General features: G+C 43.1%; 1 protein-coding gene across 1 annotated transcript in view; it reads left to right on the top strand.

The window, feature by feature from the left end:
• Positions 1-15,195, top strand: part of XDH (xanthine dehydrogenase) — a 49,199-nt gene extending 34,004 nt beyond the window's left edge. Inside the window, exons 23-37 of the mRNA XM_005427011.2 lie at positions 516-649; positions 2,059-2,146; positions 2,765-2,851; positions 4,661-4,852; positions 5,339-5,484; positions 6,062-6,143; positions 6,713-6,808; positions 7,534-7,662; positions 8,665-8,739; positions 9,569-9,621; positions 10,712-10,826; positions 11,425-11,490; positions 13,039-13,227; positions 13,667-13,834; positions 14,535-15,195. Of these exons, the coding sequence (XP_005427068.1) occupies positions 516-649; positions 2,059-2,146; positions 2,765-2,851; positions 4,661-4,852; positions 5,339-5,484; positions 6,062-6,143; positions 6,713-6,808; positions 7,534-7,662; positions 8,665-8,739; positions 9,569-9,621; positions 10,712-10,826; positions 11,425-11,490; positions 13,039-13,227; positions 13,667-13,834; positions 14,535-14,585 (1,671 nt within the window). The 3' untranslated portion in view covers positions 14,586-15,195. The remainder of the gene's footprint in view (positions 1-515; positions 650-2,058; positions 2,147-2,764; positions 2,852-4,660; positions 4,853-5,338; positions 5,485-6,061; positions 6,144-6,712; positions 6,809-7,533; positions 7,663-8,664; positions 8,740-9,568; positions 9,622-10,711; positions 10,827-11,424; positions 11,491-13,038; positions 13,228-13,666; positions 13,835-14,534) is intronic.
• The last annotated feature ends 542 nt before the right edge of the window (positions 15,196-15,737 follow it).

Genomic DNA, 15,737 nt, shown 5'->3' with positions numbered 1-15,737 from the left:
ACGTGACAGGGACATTTCTGTTGGCAACACATCTTTGTTAGGAGGGATTACATGCTTATCCCTTTCTGGGGAGGGTACCAGCTGCTCAGGAGACACAATGCTTGAATGACACATCAGAAAGAGAGGTGGTGAAACCGCTGGCTGTGCACCAGCTCTCTCATTCCATGAGATTGGCTACTGGCACCATGGGGTGTCCTTGTTCTGTTTACTGGCTCACCAAGAGTGTCCAAAGGTCTCTCAATGTAGTAAGGGTGGTATGGATGCCAAAGCCTGTGCTAAATGAGACCTGTGTCTGGCTTGGCTCATCTTGTGTCAGTCTTTTCCTGAATCTGACGCTGTGTGCTGCTGCACTGTGCCTTTTCCCCTCAGAGATCAAATGCTGGCCTTATTGGCTCCAATTCCATCAAATCCAATATTTGCACTGTTGAAATGGTTTCAGGAAGGCAATGTGTTGGCATTTAGTTCCTAACACCAGCTGAGCTCCCTACATGTCCTCCTGTTTTGTTTTTCTTTAGGAGTTTGCTGCTAATGCCCTGGGAGTGCCTTCAAATCGGGTGGTGGTTCGAGTGAAAAGAATGGGAGGAGGATTCGGAGGAAAAGAGACTAGGAGTACTATTCTGACATCTGTAGTGGCTGTTGCAGCCTTCAAGTAAGTTTAGATGTGGGGGAAGAGGGATTTTTTTCCTTCAGACTGTCCCAGGCTGCCTCTTTCTGGAGCACCATTTCTGCTGGAGCACTTTTCAATACTCTGCATGTTTCTTACTGTACAACGTATAGCAAGCTTGGGGTTTCCCAAAGGAGGTGTCTAATGGATTCCTAGCTGGTAGGAGGGATTGAACCTGCCCAGAGGGGCTAAGTTTATGTAGGAATGGCAGCTTTTAATAGGAAAGGGGGAAAAACCTCCTTATTCTTTTCTCCTTTGGTGCTCTCTGAAAACTCTTGGATCTCAAATTATTTGCCTTTCCCCTCACTTCACCCCAAACCATTCCAAAATCCAGCACCAACCATGGTTTCTTTGTTTAATAGAGGTATAAGAATATCTTTGTTCAAAACTCTACTAGACCAGTCTTGCATCATTATATGTCTGTTCTTCTGCAAACTCCCTCTTGGGATTTTTCCCTAGGAATGGTGGCAGGCCTTGGAACCCGCGCTTTTCAAAACCCTAAAAGCTCAGGGAATTAACCTAGGTTGCAACCATTTGTAAAGAGTAGATTGGAAATGTGCTCCTGGTTTCTGGAGTTTTGCTGTGGGCTCGTGTTTAAGTGTGCAGGTTTTGGGTGGACATGGCCTCTGAGGTGACATTTCTGCCCTGTCCTTCCCAGTGCTGCCCTTGCTGGCAGAGCTGGAGGGATCCTGCAACACATCAGCAGTTTGTTACAATACCTTTGAATGAGGACAGGAAAAATGACACCCTGTTTGTAAATTGACTTTATTTTTTTTTCTGTTCTGAGCAAACAATCTGCTTTCTCTAATTAATCAGTAATACATTTGCATCCTTTTCTTCTCTTTATCTCTGCCAGCCAAACCACTGTTTGACATCCTGGCGCCTACAGAACAACATATATGACATTTGCTAGGTACTGGTACAACCTGAAGACAGGCACTTGGAAGGCAAAATTGTTAGAAAATTAAGAACCACTCCTACTCTCCCCCTTGTTTTCCTCCTTGATAATAAATAAGCAAATAAAAACAAGGTCAAATTGAAGGCTAGTTAGTACTTTGCATTATCATATAATTCCTGTGGCATTGTCTTTTTCAAAGCCAAAAGAGTGCCTCGAGAAATAGTCTGGAAAACAGTGATTGCTCAGTCATTAGCATCTATCTCTAAAAGAAATTATCCATTTTTTAATGCAAGAGTTTTCACAAACAAGTCCCAACTTTGGAGATGTTTATTTTTTTACTCAGTCTTGCCATTTTCTTAAGCGTAAGATATATAAACCAAGCAGTTTACCCTTAACTGTCCACTGCCACCCTGGAAAGACAAAGAGAAGAGCCTTGTTCTGCAGGACCTGCATTGAGCATTTCAGGTTTTGCCTAAAAACCTGTGTTCTTTCCCAGAACTGGCCGTGCGGTGCGCTGCATGCTGGATCGAGATGAGGACATGCTGATCAGTGGTGGGAGGCACCCCTTCCTGGGCAGGTACAAGGTATGCACACACATGAAAGAGCCCATGTGCTCTCAGTGCTGTCCCTGAGACATCAGAGAGCAGTAAGATATTGGGAAAAAACACTGCTGTGGTTGTTTCCCTGCTGATCTCCCCCACTGCAAATGGGCTGTAGCATTTTTCCTGTTGAAGTGCTGCAGAAGTTATTTTGACTTGGATGGTTCCTTTCTTGTGACCTCAGCATAAATAACTCTGCCTTCCTTGCAACCAAGACTTTGACCCTGCTGACAATCACATTTTTTTTAGAGGTTTGCCCATTCCTGTAAAGCATCCTTTACACAGCAACGTGCTTGGTTAACTTCCCTTCTGCTTCAATCCCCCTCCAACTGCTGCTGCTTTTGAAAGCAAAACCTGTTGAAGAAATTGTGGCTGTGGTAAGCAGCCAGCACTTAATTTAGAAGAGTTCTCTGGAGCAAGACTGACACATGCATCAACTCTTTACTGGGGGGACTCCCTCAGCTGCTGGCTGTGCCTGCCCTGTGCTGCACTGGGGACAGTCAGCCCTCTCTGCCTGTGTGAGATCCATTCAGTTTTTGGAGGCAAGCACAAACCAGAACGCTTTGTTGAAAACTGATCACTGAGGAGACACTCTCTTGACAGGTTGGCTTCATGAAGAATGGGAAAGTCAAGAGTCTGGAGGTGTCATACTACAGCAATGGGGGCAACTCTATAGACCTCTCTCATGGTGTAAGTAAAATTTTCTGATGGCTAATTAAACAGAAGGTGTGTTTCTGTGCAACCTTCTGCTCTGCCTTCAGAGAGCTGTTGCCTACAGCATTGCTTGCACGTGCAGCTCTTTGACATGACTGAAAACAGATTTTGAAGGGCTTTTGGAGCTTCTACAAATGCTCTGTGAGCCAACTGACCTGTCTTGTCATGTGCCACATAATTCTTATGGATGCTGTAATAACTCAAATTGAGCAAAGGGGTCGAGAATGTTTGCTTTGCATTACAGAGGGCTGTGATGGAAAAGTTGTTGCACAATGCAAGATGGCTGATAGATCCCAGCTCTGGGGAAAGATAGTTCCTTGGAGAAAGAAGCATCCCAGTCAATAGGTTGATCAGGGCAAGCTTGTAAAGGACTGGCTAAAGCCAACATTGTGCTCACAAGCAGTAAGGACAAAAAATGGGCCCTAGTTCTGAGTTTGTCTCCAAGAAGTTTTGCACTGATGAGTAAAAAACTCTCCTTTTCTGTCATGTGAGTGACCAGCTCAATAGCCTAGTGTCACACAGGTTGATTCTAGCTCACTTCCTCCAGTCCACCAAGTCTTTGATAATTTTCTGCAAAATGGATCATTTTCAATAGGAAAGAACTGCAGGAGCTCTCTACCAGAACCACATTTGATGCTGGCTATGTGGCTGGTGCTGAGCTGAGCAGAATGACAGGCAAGTGTCTTTGCATAAGCTGAGGGCCTGGTTGAGAGCACATCTATGTAATTGTCTTTTTGACTGTGTCTGAATCAGGAGACTGGAAAGTGCTCCATGTAGAGATAAGGTTTGGTTGTGTGTAGATTCCTCTCTGTGCTGCTGCTGGAAGGGAAGTCTGGAAACACAAGCCAGAAAGAAGTTCTGGCCATTTCCCAATGTGGACAGAAAGTGGACAAAGATCTCAAATCTTGCAGTTCAGTAGTTACTGAAAATGTTTATTTCATATGTTTGCCCTTCCTGCCATAACCCAGTGCTGAGTCACTTTTCCAGTATCAGATTACTCAAAATGTGAGAAGTGAAGAGAAAACTGTTTCTTCCCGACAGACAATGGCATTTACTAACAGTTTGACTTGGCATGAGCCCAGGGCCAAAAAGCCATAGGAGTCAACAGGGAAATGAGCTTATTGTCCTGTTGTTCTGGAGTATGGCATTCACATTCTCTGAGCAGAGAGAGACATAATTTTCTCTCTCAGGATTTTTCCTGGAGAAGCACAGAGAGAAGAGAAAAAGATTATTTTCTCTACTTGCTGCTCCTGTTGTTTTTGCACACGTGGAATGTGTTAGGAAGATTGTTTACCTGAAGTGATTTGTCAATTGGATTCTGCTGAGGATTGTTTTGTTTCCTTGGCCCATTGGCTCAAAGCTGTGTCCTGGCTGTCTCAGACAGTCATGGGTTTTTCTTTAGTATTCTTTAGTATCTTTTGTATAATATAGTATAGTATCTTTTTAGTATAGTTATAATACAGTATTAATGTAATATCATCTATTTTAATAAAGCAATTGTTCACCCTTCTGAATCAATGGATTCAGATGCCAATCATTCCCAGATGTTTGGGGCACCCTGCATTTGATACGGAGGACAGCACTTGACATTCCCTTGCACCTGGGAGGCTGTTCTGGCTGCACCTCAGTGCTCATCCAGCTGTGCTGACTGCAGCACTGCAGGGTGCTAGAGAAAGTGCTGATGTAAAATAGCTTCAGAGCTTCCAGTCTGTTTTTGGCACTGGTGAGAAGTCTGACATCCAATTAATGTAAAATGTGTCCACCTCCATTCCTTTTCTTCACCAGGTAATGGACAGAGCCCTGTTACACTTGGATAACTCCTACAACATCCCCAATGTCAGCAGCGTGGGCATCGTTTGCAAGACCAACTTGCCTTCCAACACAGCCTTCCGTGGCTTTGGAGGGCCCCAGGGAATGATGATTGCTGAGTGCTGGATGAGTGACGTGGCTCGGAAGTGTGGCCTGCCACCTGAGGAGGTACAGACACACTGACACCTTCCAGGGGGGTGCTGCCTTTGAACTCTGAGAACTGCATCAGCCACATGAGATTTTTAAGCATAAGAACTTTTGCTTCAGTTTTGCTGAGCTCCCAGCAGGATCTTAAACTTGTGTGACAAATACGTTCTAGCACGGATTATCTTCTGTTTAATTAAATTCCTTGGTAGCCTCAATTTTGTAACATCTGCTTTAAGGATAGATATTGAAGAGAAGAAAGTCCAAAGGCACCAGGTACCTTAATCTTACTGACAATGTGCTTTAAGTCCCAATCTCTGAAAATTTCCAGCCTTAATGTCTTAGTTTATGTTTTCCCATAAACAGATATATATTTGTTAATGGCTTTGTTCCTTGGCTCTTTGTAGAAAGAGCCAAGGAGTAAAACCAGCAACCAACACACTTTAGATCTCATCCCTCCTTGTCTGAAGCATTAAACTTGGCCTGTCCTTTCTGTGTCTCTTTGGGAAGGTGAGGCAGCTCAATCTGTACCACGAAGGAGACACAACTCATTTTAACCAAAAGCTGGAGGGATTTACTCTACGAAGATGCTGGGATGAATGTTTGTCCAGCTCTGGCTATCACGCCAGGAAGAAACTGATTGAAGAATTTAACAAGTAGGTGCCCTGGAGCTGTCTTGTCACTGGGTGCAACTAACGTCTGAAGTTCTCTTAGCAACTCGAATGATGGGAAGTCATACCTCATATTTACAGACTGTCTTCTAAATATTTCTCCTTTTGAAATCCCTTTATGCTCACTGTCGGAGGAAAAGTCTACCAGTGAGCTGGTAGCATAAATAGGGCCAGAATCAGACCCAGCATGATGTGATTTTGTAAGAGAACTGTAGCAAAGAAGAGGGGGTCTGTTAAGTCCAGCTAGGATTTTCACATGACTATCAAGGCAATCTGTTTATGCTTTCCTCTGCCTCATTGACTTTTTTAGTTGGCTTGTATATACAACTGAACAGTTAACAGTATGTACAACTGTTTCTATAATGCTTGCAGAAAGCATCTTCAGTTGCAATTTCCTCTTGTTGGAACACACAAAGAAAGCCTTTAATACAAATTAGTGATGATCTCAGTCTTTATCACAGTCAGGTGTTTAATTTCCATTTGATGCACAGTCAGAGGAAAGCACAGTATTGATTTATGATAAAAGGCTCATGGGTATATGAATAATGTTCTTTCCTTGCAGGCAGAACCGCTGGAAAAAGAGAGGGATGAGCATCATTCCTACCAAATTTGGCATTAGTTTCACTGTCCCATTTCTGAACCAGGTCTGTAAATGTCATTTGCCCTTTCACTAGAGAACTGGATTTATGCTGCCTCCCCCAGGCCTTCCTCCACTTGTACCAAACTGGAGCTTCTTGAAGAAGTAGTGAATTAGTTAAGAAAGAGCACACATTTTTCAAGCCAAAATGAGCACCACACCAGTTTCCAATTTATACTCTCCAAAAGACACCACAATATAGCTGCATTTCCATGGTATTGTGTTAGGTTGATTTTTCTGCCTTTCTCAATAGCAGAAATATTGCTCCTGTGTTTGAGCTGATTTGATGGACTGTCAATGGTGTTGGAAAGTTGAGGTGAAGGGTGCATCTGTGTTTCACAGAGGCAGGATTGGATTACTTCCCCTGCTTTCTGAGCTGAAAATATTGACTGGGGTTTGTTATGTCACTGGAGCATCTAGTGTGTTGGTGAGATTAAACCAAACTCGCCTCAAGTGTAAACAAGTGGCTTTAGTTGCACCAAAGAACAACCTTAGTCTAGTTCTGAATGAATTCTCTCTGTACCCTGCCGAGTACTCAACTAGTTAATTTATGATGATTAATGTTCCCTGTTGTAGGCTGGAGCCCTGCTCCATGTGTACACAGATGGCTCTGTGTTACTTACACATGGTGGGACTGAGATGGGTCAAGGACTTCACACCAAAATGATTCAGGTAATAATGAGTTTGGGCTTAACTGAATAAGATGTCTTTTCAGGACAATTACACTCTCCCTACAGCATTGCCTCAGGCACCTTGACAAATCCTCCATGTGCATGCAGAGAGTAACAAATCAGGACTGATTCCTCTTCATTGTTTGAGCAGCAGTGCTAGATTTCCAGAGTATAATCACAACTGAGTATTAGAATTAGATTCTTCATCATCTTAAATCTCATTATGTAAATAATGCAGGTCATGCTTACAGTTTAACTACTCTGGCAATTTCAGTTCCCTCATAAAGGTACAGTTTCTATGCATTTCATATAAAAATTAGTTGTATTGAAAACATATTTATCTGCATATGCTAGTGCTTTTGTAGTTTAAAAGGCTTAAGGGACCAAAATTCCTTTGCCAGGAAAAGGACAGGAAAATCTTATGGGGCTTTTGATCTTCTGATTTTTTTAACTGTTGAGAGAAGAATTTAGTCTCATAATACTGAAGTGAATGTCTGTCATTGTGGCAAATGTGTGTGTGCTCACACACATGCAGTCTGTGAGATTCAAATATAACAATGTCCTGGCCAGTTCTCAGTCACTGGAACAACTCAGTCTGCAGGAAAAATGAAATTTATGGTGGGAGAGGGTACAGGTTGCAGTATGGATCTTGGTAGTGCCAGCAATGACTGACAATGCTCATGGATAAGAAGTGCTGCTTACCAATTGTTTACCTTTGCTTCACAGGTTGCTAGCAGGGCCCTGGGAGTCCCCACCTCCAAAATTTACATCAGTGAGACCAGCACAAACACCGTCCCAAACACCTCCCCGACAGCCGCTTCCGTCAGCGCGGACATCAATGGCATGGCCGTCTATGTACGGGAGCTGAGTTATCTAAAGCACTGGGTTACGAGGGAGGGCTCCAGGGCACGAAAAGCTGCCCTGTATTTATCTCTTGTTGCTTAAGGAAAACAAACATCAAAAGGCAGTTCCAGTGTAAGGATGTCTCATAAGGTGACCTGGTATAGCAGTGGCATTAGGTTGTGAATTACTGTATTTTTTCAAGTTATTCGAAACTCTCCTCAGTCCTTTGGTAGTTCTAAAAATAGTGTTTGGGATTGCTCAGAATGAGCAGAACAAAGCATCCATTTAAACAGCCAGCTTCAAAGTAATTAATACAGCCTTATCTAGAACAAGTGTATTTTGCTGCATGTGTTAATAGCAAATGGTTTGAGAGCTGTTCTCCACAAGCTCTAAGTGTTGATCAGCTCAGAGCAAATGTTCTGCTGTAGCAATGGCATGGTCGTGGCTGTCTGCCATAGTGGAGTTGCCAATGTATATGTTGTTGGGTATGTGATTTTTCCATTTTAAAAGAAGAATTTAGTACTGGTCATTCTCAGTTTAAAAGACAAGGGGGAGTGAATCCTGCAAAGTAAAATAATCAGGCTGTTTTTATTCTCTGCACGGCTTATCTGTGTAGGTTGAATTTTGGGAAGAAATTTTTTGTTCTTTCACTGTTAAAGGATCATCTTGTAAGCTATGCTGAGTTGTCCTGTACAGATAGGGTACAGACAAAGTTAATGTATAAATGAGCAGACTTCTTATATTTTGTCATGGTCCAGAAAGTTCTGTGCTGAATTTGGGATTCCTTTCTGCTATCAGCACATCCAATCTCCTTTAAAATCCTTTTCAGGCAATATTTCTTCCTATGTAGCAAGACATCCATTAGTGAACTTTGTTCCTTTTTATGGTTTGCCAAAGTCCTAAAGGCAATATTGATTTAAATACAAGGTTCTTTGAAACTCTTAGAGGGCTCTTAATACCAAAAGCTGGCTATTCAAATCTTAAAGTATTTCTTCTCACTCTCTTTGTTTCTAGAATGCCTGTCAGACTATCCTAAAAAGACTCGAGCCAATCAAACAGTCTAATCCCAAAGGATCCTGGGAAGACTGGGTAAGCTGTTTGTATCTGTCATGAGACAAGTGGACATTGTCACAGATTGTTTTAATGGGCAAACTACATGTGCATGTGTGTCCTCCAGGCCTTCTGCACCTTGCTAGCATAGATTTGAGCAAAGACAGTGAAACACAAACCTGGCACAGACTTCCAAGTAATTAAAACTTACAAGAGGTCATCCCCAAGACATCAGTTATTACTTTAATCCTGAGATTTCTCCAAATTTTGGGGCCTGCCTACGACGAACTTCATCAGACAAAAGTCTCGAGTGGTTATGTTTATCTTTGTAGTCAGGCTACAGTCTTGGACAGAAGGAAACCTGATTTTTAATGAAGGGATTCTGTAGCATAGACAGCTCTTGTTGAGCTGCCATTCAACCCCTATAGTGCTCCTTGTCTGCAATATCTCTGTCCCCTCAATGAGAAGAGATGGATGGGCTGTAAGGCTCTGCTCTTCATCCGAGGAGTTTTGACTTTGGGATTTGGAAGTCAAGGTAGAATTTCCCTCACTAAAGTCGAGATGACCTGTCAATTTAACCTTTGTCCCTGAGGCTAAAAGTCTAACCTGTAGCTGAGAGACAAGCAAACACAAGCAGCTCTCATCCTCTGCCAATGATTGGAGTTCTGCCCTTGGTAGCTGCTGATGGGGCTGTTCGGGGAAGCAGCTGCAATCATGATTTGGCAGTGCTGGAGTTGGGTAGTGTGACAGCTGTCTGTCACTGGACATTTGCTGCTTGAGGCCTCCTGGAAAAGTTTTTGTGCAGTTATTTTGAATGACCTGAAGTGAAAATATTTCACTGTTTTCAAACTCTTGTTCACGTTGCCAGATTAAAACCGCCTATGAGAGCTGTGTCAGCCTGTCAGCCACGGGGTTTTATAGGTGAGTGAAAATTCACACTGCAGAGGCACTGACTCAGGTGTATGGATTGCATCCAGGGAAATTCTGGGAAGATTTACAGCCCCTAGTCCCCTGTAACTGCTCTAAATTAAAGCTGCATTCCCTTTCCTACCTACAAGTGATAAGGTTAACAGCCTCTTGGCTGGGGAGAATTGATTCCTGATGGAGCACAGCTCTGAGGGCAAGTAAATCTGGAGGAGATCTGACTTCATTCCAGCTGACCTTGGTCTGAAGAGGCATAAATGAAATCAGAGCTTTGCCTGGGGCTCTGCTCTGTGTCAGCCCTGTGGCCTATTTTTGCGCTAGAACTGCCATGCAGGATAAGAGGGGACAAGGGTTGTCCTTGAGGAAAATCCTGTCTCTTGTGGCAGGAGCAGATACCAGTGTTTCCAGCAGTGTTCTCCCACTTCAGACTCTTGCTGGACCCTGTGTAGCTCTGAAATGAGGCACTTCTCTTAGTCAGCTTTACTGCTGGAGGAAAGCAGAGATCCATCATCTTTAAGGCAGAGGGGTTGACATTAATAAATAAGTCTATTGTTGAGAAAAACCTATTTAGGGCTAAAATACACTATGTTTTAGTTTCTTTTGTATCCCTGAAATGTATTTTCCCTCTTAACCAAGTGACTTGTCAGCATTTTAATAAACCAGTTTTCAGATAAAGTATAAGTAGTCAAATTTGCCATTAACTGTGCTTAAAATCAATTCTAAGCTTAATAGAGTTTCTGCTTCAGCTTAACTATTTTCTGAAGTTTAATGGCCTTAAAGAAACATTCAACTGCACTCTAAAAGCAAAGGATTTTCCACTGGATTGGTAGATAATAGTCATCACAAACCCTGAGATTTATGGGCAAATAAAGATGGCTTAAACAGTTTGATAGTTTCAATCAGGTTTTGGAATACAGAGTAGATTAAGCAGATTTCTCTTTATAGTTGTTTACGCTTTTACTTTCTGTATGGGCTTGACAGAAGGAATGAAACAAAAGGGAATAAGGATTTTGATAAGTAGCAATGTAGTTGTATTTGGGTTTTTTTTCATGAAATTAAATGTGGTTTCATTTGTCTTTGTATCAAGAATTCCTGAAGTTGGCTACAATTTTGAAAAGAATGAAGGGAAACCATTCTCCTACTTCAGCTATGGAGTTGCCTGCTCTGAGGTTGAGATAGATTGCCTGACAGGCGACCACAAGGTGAGGGGTCAGCAGTGAAACAGTGAAACAGAACAAATACTGGGTGTCAGCCCATTGCTGGCTCTGTCATTGGTCTGGTGTGACCTTCAGCAAATTTCTTAACTCCTCTGTTCCACAGTGCAACAATCCGTAAAGTGTAATAAAACAATAATTATCTACCCTGTGGGGATTTGGGGCTTAATGAGTGATTGCAAAAGTTATTGGATTTGCTTGAGTAAGAGATAGCAGCATTGTGCTGGCATAAAAGTACAGAAACATCCTGGAATTGAGTTAATCATTAAAATTAACACTGAAGACTTCTGGAAAGAAAGAAAAAAAAATTAAATCAGGATCTGACCTAGTTGGTTATGCTAAGCTACAGGCCACTGATACCAGCATCTTGCAATTAATATTAACTGGGTCCACTGGACCTCTGGGGAAAACTGCAGTGAATTCCTCTGAATTACTTTTGGAGTGAACTCAGATTAAAAGTCAGTATGAGAAGTTCAGCTGAGATATGATTATGTGGGATAGTGTTTGGATACTCTTCCTCACATGAGACCATGGTGGACCGGTTGCAGAGATCTGTGCCGATTTACCCTTTATTCCTGTTTTCTAGAACATTCGCACAGACATTGTTATGGATGTTGGTACCAGTCTGAACCCAGCCATAGATATAGGACAGGTAAGTGAAAAGTATTGCTATTTCCATCACATTAAGGCAATCACACTGCTCTCAGGCTTTTCTATTTATTATCCCTCTTCAGGCTGTGCCTTTGCAAACACACCCTTTTTAACTTGGCACAGAATTACATAGGGAAATATTCTGTTAGGGTTTGGGGATTTTTGCCTTGGATAATAAGACTACAGGATATTGTTCAGTTACCACCCCATAGATGTTTTTCAGGCTAAATCCCACACCTGATATTTATATTCCTATCTGTCAATATTAAGTTTATTTATTTTAGTGAACATTCTCCTGACTGAAGAGTTAGGGTGGCAGATTCTGTCCTCCAGCTGCTGCTGTGTTGAATTCTCAACAGGAAATTGGACCAGTCACTTATCTTGCAAAGTCCTTGGGCAGGCACAAGATTACTTCAAAATTTTGTGCAGTAATAACCACACTATCTCTTAGCAGATAAAGGTAATAAAACCAGGGTTGTTTGACAGACCAAGAGATGAATTGTTAGATGTGCACTTATCTAGCCATCTTAGCTCGCTGGCTAGCTCTAGATGTTGATATGGTGTAACTCCAATGAAACTGCTGCAGGATTTGGGATGACAGGAGAGCATGAATTGCAAAGCTCTGCTACAGCTAAAATGAAATTTCCTTGAAAGTGACATTTTTTCTGAAAGAGATTTTTTCTGAAGTGTCCAAGAGGAGAGAGGGATTTTCTGTCTTTGAGGCCTGTCATTTAGGTTTGGGAGTTGAGAGATGGCCTAACAGGAGCCTGTCAAAGGGGTCTTCAATTCCTGTGTCTTTCCATGGACTGCTGCAGAGGATCTGGGGGCACAGGAGAGAAAGGATGTGGCATGAGTGCAGGAATACAAGTACAAAGAGATGGGTCAATGGATGCTGGTGACTGCTCTGGCTGTCAGATACCTCAGTGGGCACAGAGAGCAGAGCTGCTTTGTGCAGGGTTGTTCAAGCACATCCTCTTCTTGTAATCTTTTTTCTCCTAAAATTTACAGTAGAAAAAATATGCAAAGGTTTTTAGTACTGAAATGGATATGGGAGTGTTTTTGGAGGTGTCTGTGCTGCTGACCTGATAACACACAGCACTTAGAAAAGCATTTATACTTAAATAGAAAGCATAAAATAGTTTGTCTTTAGATGTTTCATCTTCAGTCCTTTTAGTCTACTTGTCCTTTGATATATCAGCAAGTTCAACTCATTCAATGTTCACCTGCCTGGGAAGAAATCAATATTTTATTATTGATTTTTTTTTTGTTGTTTCATCAGAAAATTCCTGTCCTGTGTTTACAGAAAATCTGTTTGCGTGTATTTGTAAATTGCTTCACCTGCCAGGGAAATGCAGCCACATTTATGTGGGAACACAGGAATTGTGCAAAGATTGTATCCAGCAGAAGGCACAAGGGTTTAGAGATAAAAAGCAGGATTTGAGTCGGGTGGGAAGGGTTGAAAACCCTGGTGGATGTCATCACTGTTTGTCCTTGTGCAGGGAAGAAGAACAACAACAGAGCCTGTAACCTTGTTTGGATGTGTTTGTAGATAGAAGGAGCCTTTGTCCAGGGCATTGGGCTCTTCACCATGGAGGAGCTGCGTTACTCTCCTGAAGGGAACTTGTACACTCGAGGGCCTGGCATGTACAAAATCCCAGCATTTGGAGACATCCCAACAGAATTCAATGTGTCCCTTCTCCGTGACTGCCCCAACAGCAAGGCAGTTTACTCTTCCAAGGTATGCCTGTGAGGTCTGTGGGCCTCTTACTGCCCCATAACACTGTGAAGCTGAGTGGGATAAAGTCATGATCCTGTGTGTCTAAACAGTTCATCTCATCATACTGTGGTTACTCTGAGGTCAGAATGTTTTTCTGTTTCTTATCAGAAATGTGTGTACTATCCTTTGTAGTTAGGAAGAACTGAAGTAACCTGCACATTGCTGCCCTGATTGTCCATTAGACAGAACTGAAGTGCTGTTGCTTTGTGACAAAGCTTGTGTTTTCTTCCTGTTTCTTCTTTAAATGGACTGAGGGTTGATTTGGCTCAGTCTTTCCTCACTGATCACACCTGGCACACTGGAGGCTGTTTTAGCATCTTGTTGCCTCACTGAGCACATCTGGTAGACTGAGGTTCCCATCTGGAAGGCAAAGGCTCACTCTTGCTTGTGCCCTGTCTAGGCTGTGGGAGAGCCACCTCTGTTCCTGTCTGCCTCAGTGTTTTATGCCATTAAAGATGCCATCTACTCAGCGAGGAAGGAGTCTGGCCTGACAGAGTCATTCAGGCTGGACAGCCCTGCCACCCCAGAGAGGATCCGCAATGCCTGTGTGGACATCTTCACCAAAATGGTAATAGCCCTGCTCTCCAGCCTGCTCCCTGGTCAGCCTGCCCATGGGCAGTGTGCCTGCAAGTCACAGGGGCCCAGGGCTGGGATTAGGGCAGGACAGGGGGGCTGTGTCCCTGCTCCAGCAGATGGGTTTTGTTTCATGGGTGTTATCCTTCATTTGCCATGCCATCAGCTGACAGCCAAATCCCCAGGCCAGCACTGCTAGGGCTCCCACTTCAGGAAGGGCTGTACAGTATCCCTGAAGTTCAGTCCATTCCATTCTCCAAGTGTGTGGAACACTGGCTGCTTGTCCTGATGCTCCTGACTATCATCTCTCAGAGAATCATCACATATGGTGAGGGCCACGGTGTGATTTAGTGGTGTCCCTCAGCAAAGGAGGGGGAGAAAAGTGTTCCTTCAAATACTCCCTTCTTCTGAATGTTACGGCCACAGGAGTCTCCTTAGAGCTGTGGACTTGTTCTGAAGGAGTGCAGGAGTTATCCCTGTCACTGGTTTCTCTTGGGTTACTCTGTCATGGTGCTGTCACAGGGCTCAACTATCAGGCCCCTAACAGAAGTGCCATGAGAATGACATCTGTGTTTGAAAAAACTGGGATAGCAGCTCCTATCTTCACAAAGTCCCCACCTGAAATGTGTGGGACATGCTGAATGCTGGACAGGACCCTCATTTGTTGCTAATTCAAATATTTGTTCTCTTTGTAGTGCCCTTCTGCTGAGCCAGGGACCTTTAAGCCATGGTGTGTGCGTGTGTAGGAGGAACGTTTGAGGAGCAAACTCTGCTGAAACTGAGCTTACATCAGAGGAACCACAAGGCAGTAGGACTGTAATGGAGAAGAGAAACCAACCTGTGTTCATGTGGCTCACCCACTGATTCATGGAGCTTTCACATTTAATTGTCCAATCATTATTTTCTCTATGAGAGGAAATTGCTGCCAGATTATAGGTGTCATGTAAATTCAAATGAAGACTAAGTTGAAGGTGATGTTATCTAGGTGTAAATGAAAAATCTTACAGATTTCATATAAAATTGCTGCAAGGATGCTTCTTACCAGCCAATGTGAAATAGCAGAGTGGATGTTTCTTCCTTTTCTTGCTATGGGGAAAAGATGTATCACCTTGTGATGCCATGCCAAGAAGGACTGAAATGTGTTGATCCCAGACATAGTCCTCTAGCTGAGATGGGGGAAGGTCTAAGAGGTGCTGAGGGCTGGACCCTGCTGTGTCCCCTTTGCACACAAAGCCAGCCATATCCTAGAGGAAGATGAGCAGGACTTTTGCTGTTGGCTAATGAGGATGGTCTTACCTGTGTAACAAAAGTGTTTCAGAGGAAAAGGCTAAAATGTGACCAACAACTGATTTACCCTCAGTTCAATGACTGTTGCTTGTTCAATGACTGCACCTGGGCTTTAATTGAGATTTTAGTTCAAGTGCTACCTTGTCTTCTCTGATTAAAGATAAAAACTAAATATACCAAGAGTACTTCCAGCAAGATGCTGCTTTGTTTGACACAGATTTTTCCCATCCCACATCTCCACTTCTCTCCCCATCCTTCAAATAGGAAAGGACATCAGAGACCTTGGGGTAACAGAGGAACTTGCTCATCGATGTTCCCAAGGTAATTTACACCAGCCTAAGCAAGGGGCACAAGGAAGCTGGGCACAGCTGGGGATTAGCTGCCTCTGGGTGCCCTCTAGGGTAAATCCCTTGCTGTCATGGCCTTGCCTTCTTTTCAGATTTCTTCGTTTTGCTGAATGTAAGAGAATGGATACGTTTTGCTACAGGGAGTGCTTGTCTGAAAAATGTGCTGGCTATGTGATGACCTGGTGTCATCTGGATTGAATATATTTTTCATGTTGGATTTAGTGCTGGACATCCCTCCTTGACAGGTTTTGTCACTGTCAGATT

The sequence above is a fragment of the Geospiza fortis genome, unplaced genomic scaffold (genome assembly GCF_000277835.1).
Source record: "Geospiza fortis unplaced genomic scaffold, GeoFor_1.0 scaffold88, whole genome shotgun sequence".
NCBI lineage: Eukaryota > Metazoa > Chordata > Aves > Passeriformes > Thraupidae > Geospiza > Geospiza fortis.
The sequence above is the reverse complement of the archived record's forward strand: the minus strand, read 5'-3'. Positions and strand labels throughout refer to the sequence as shown.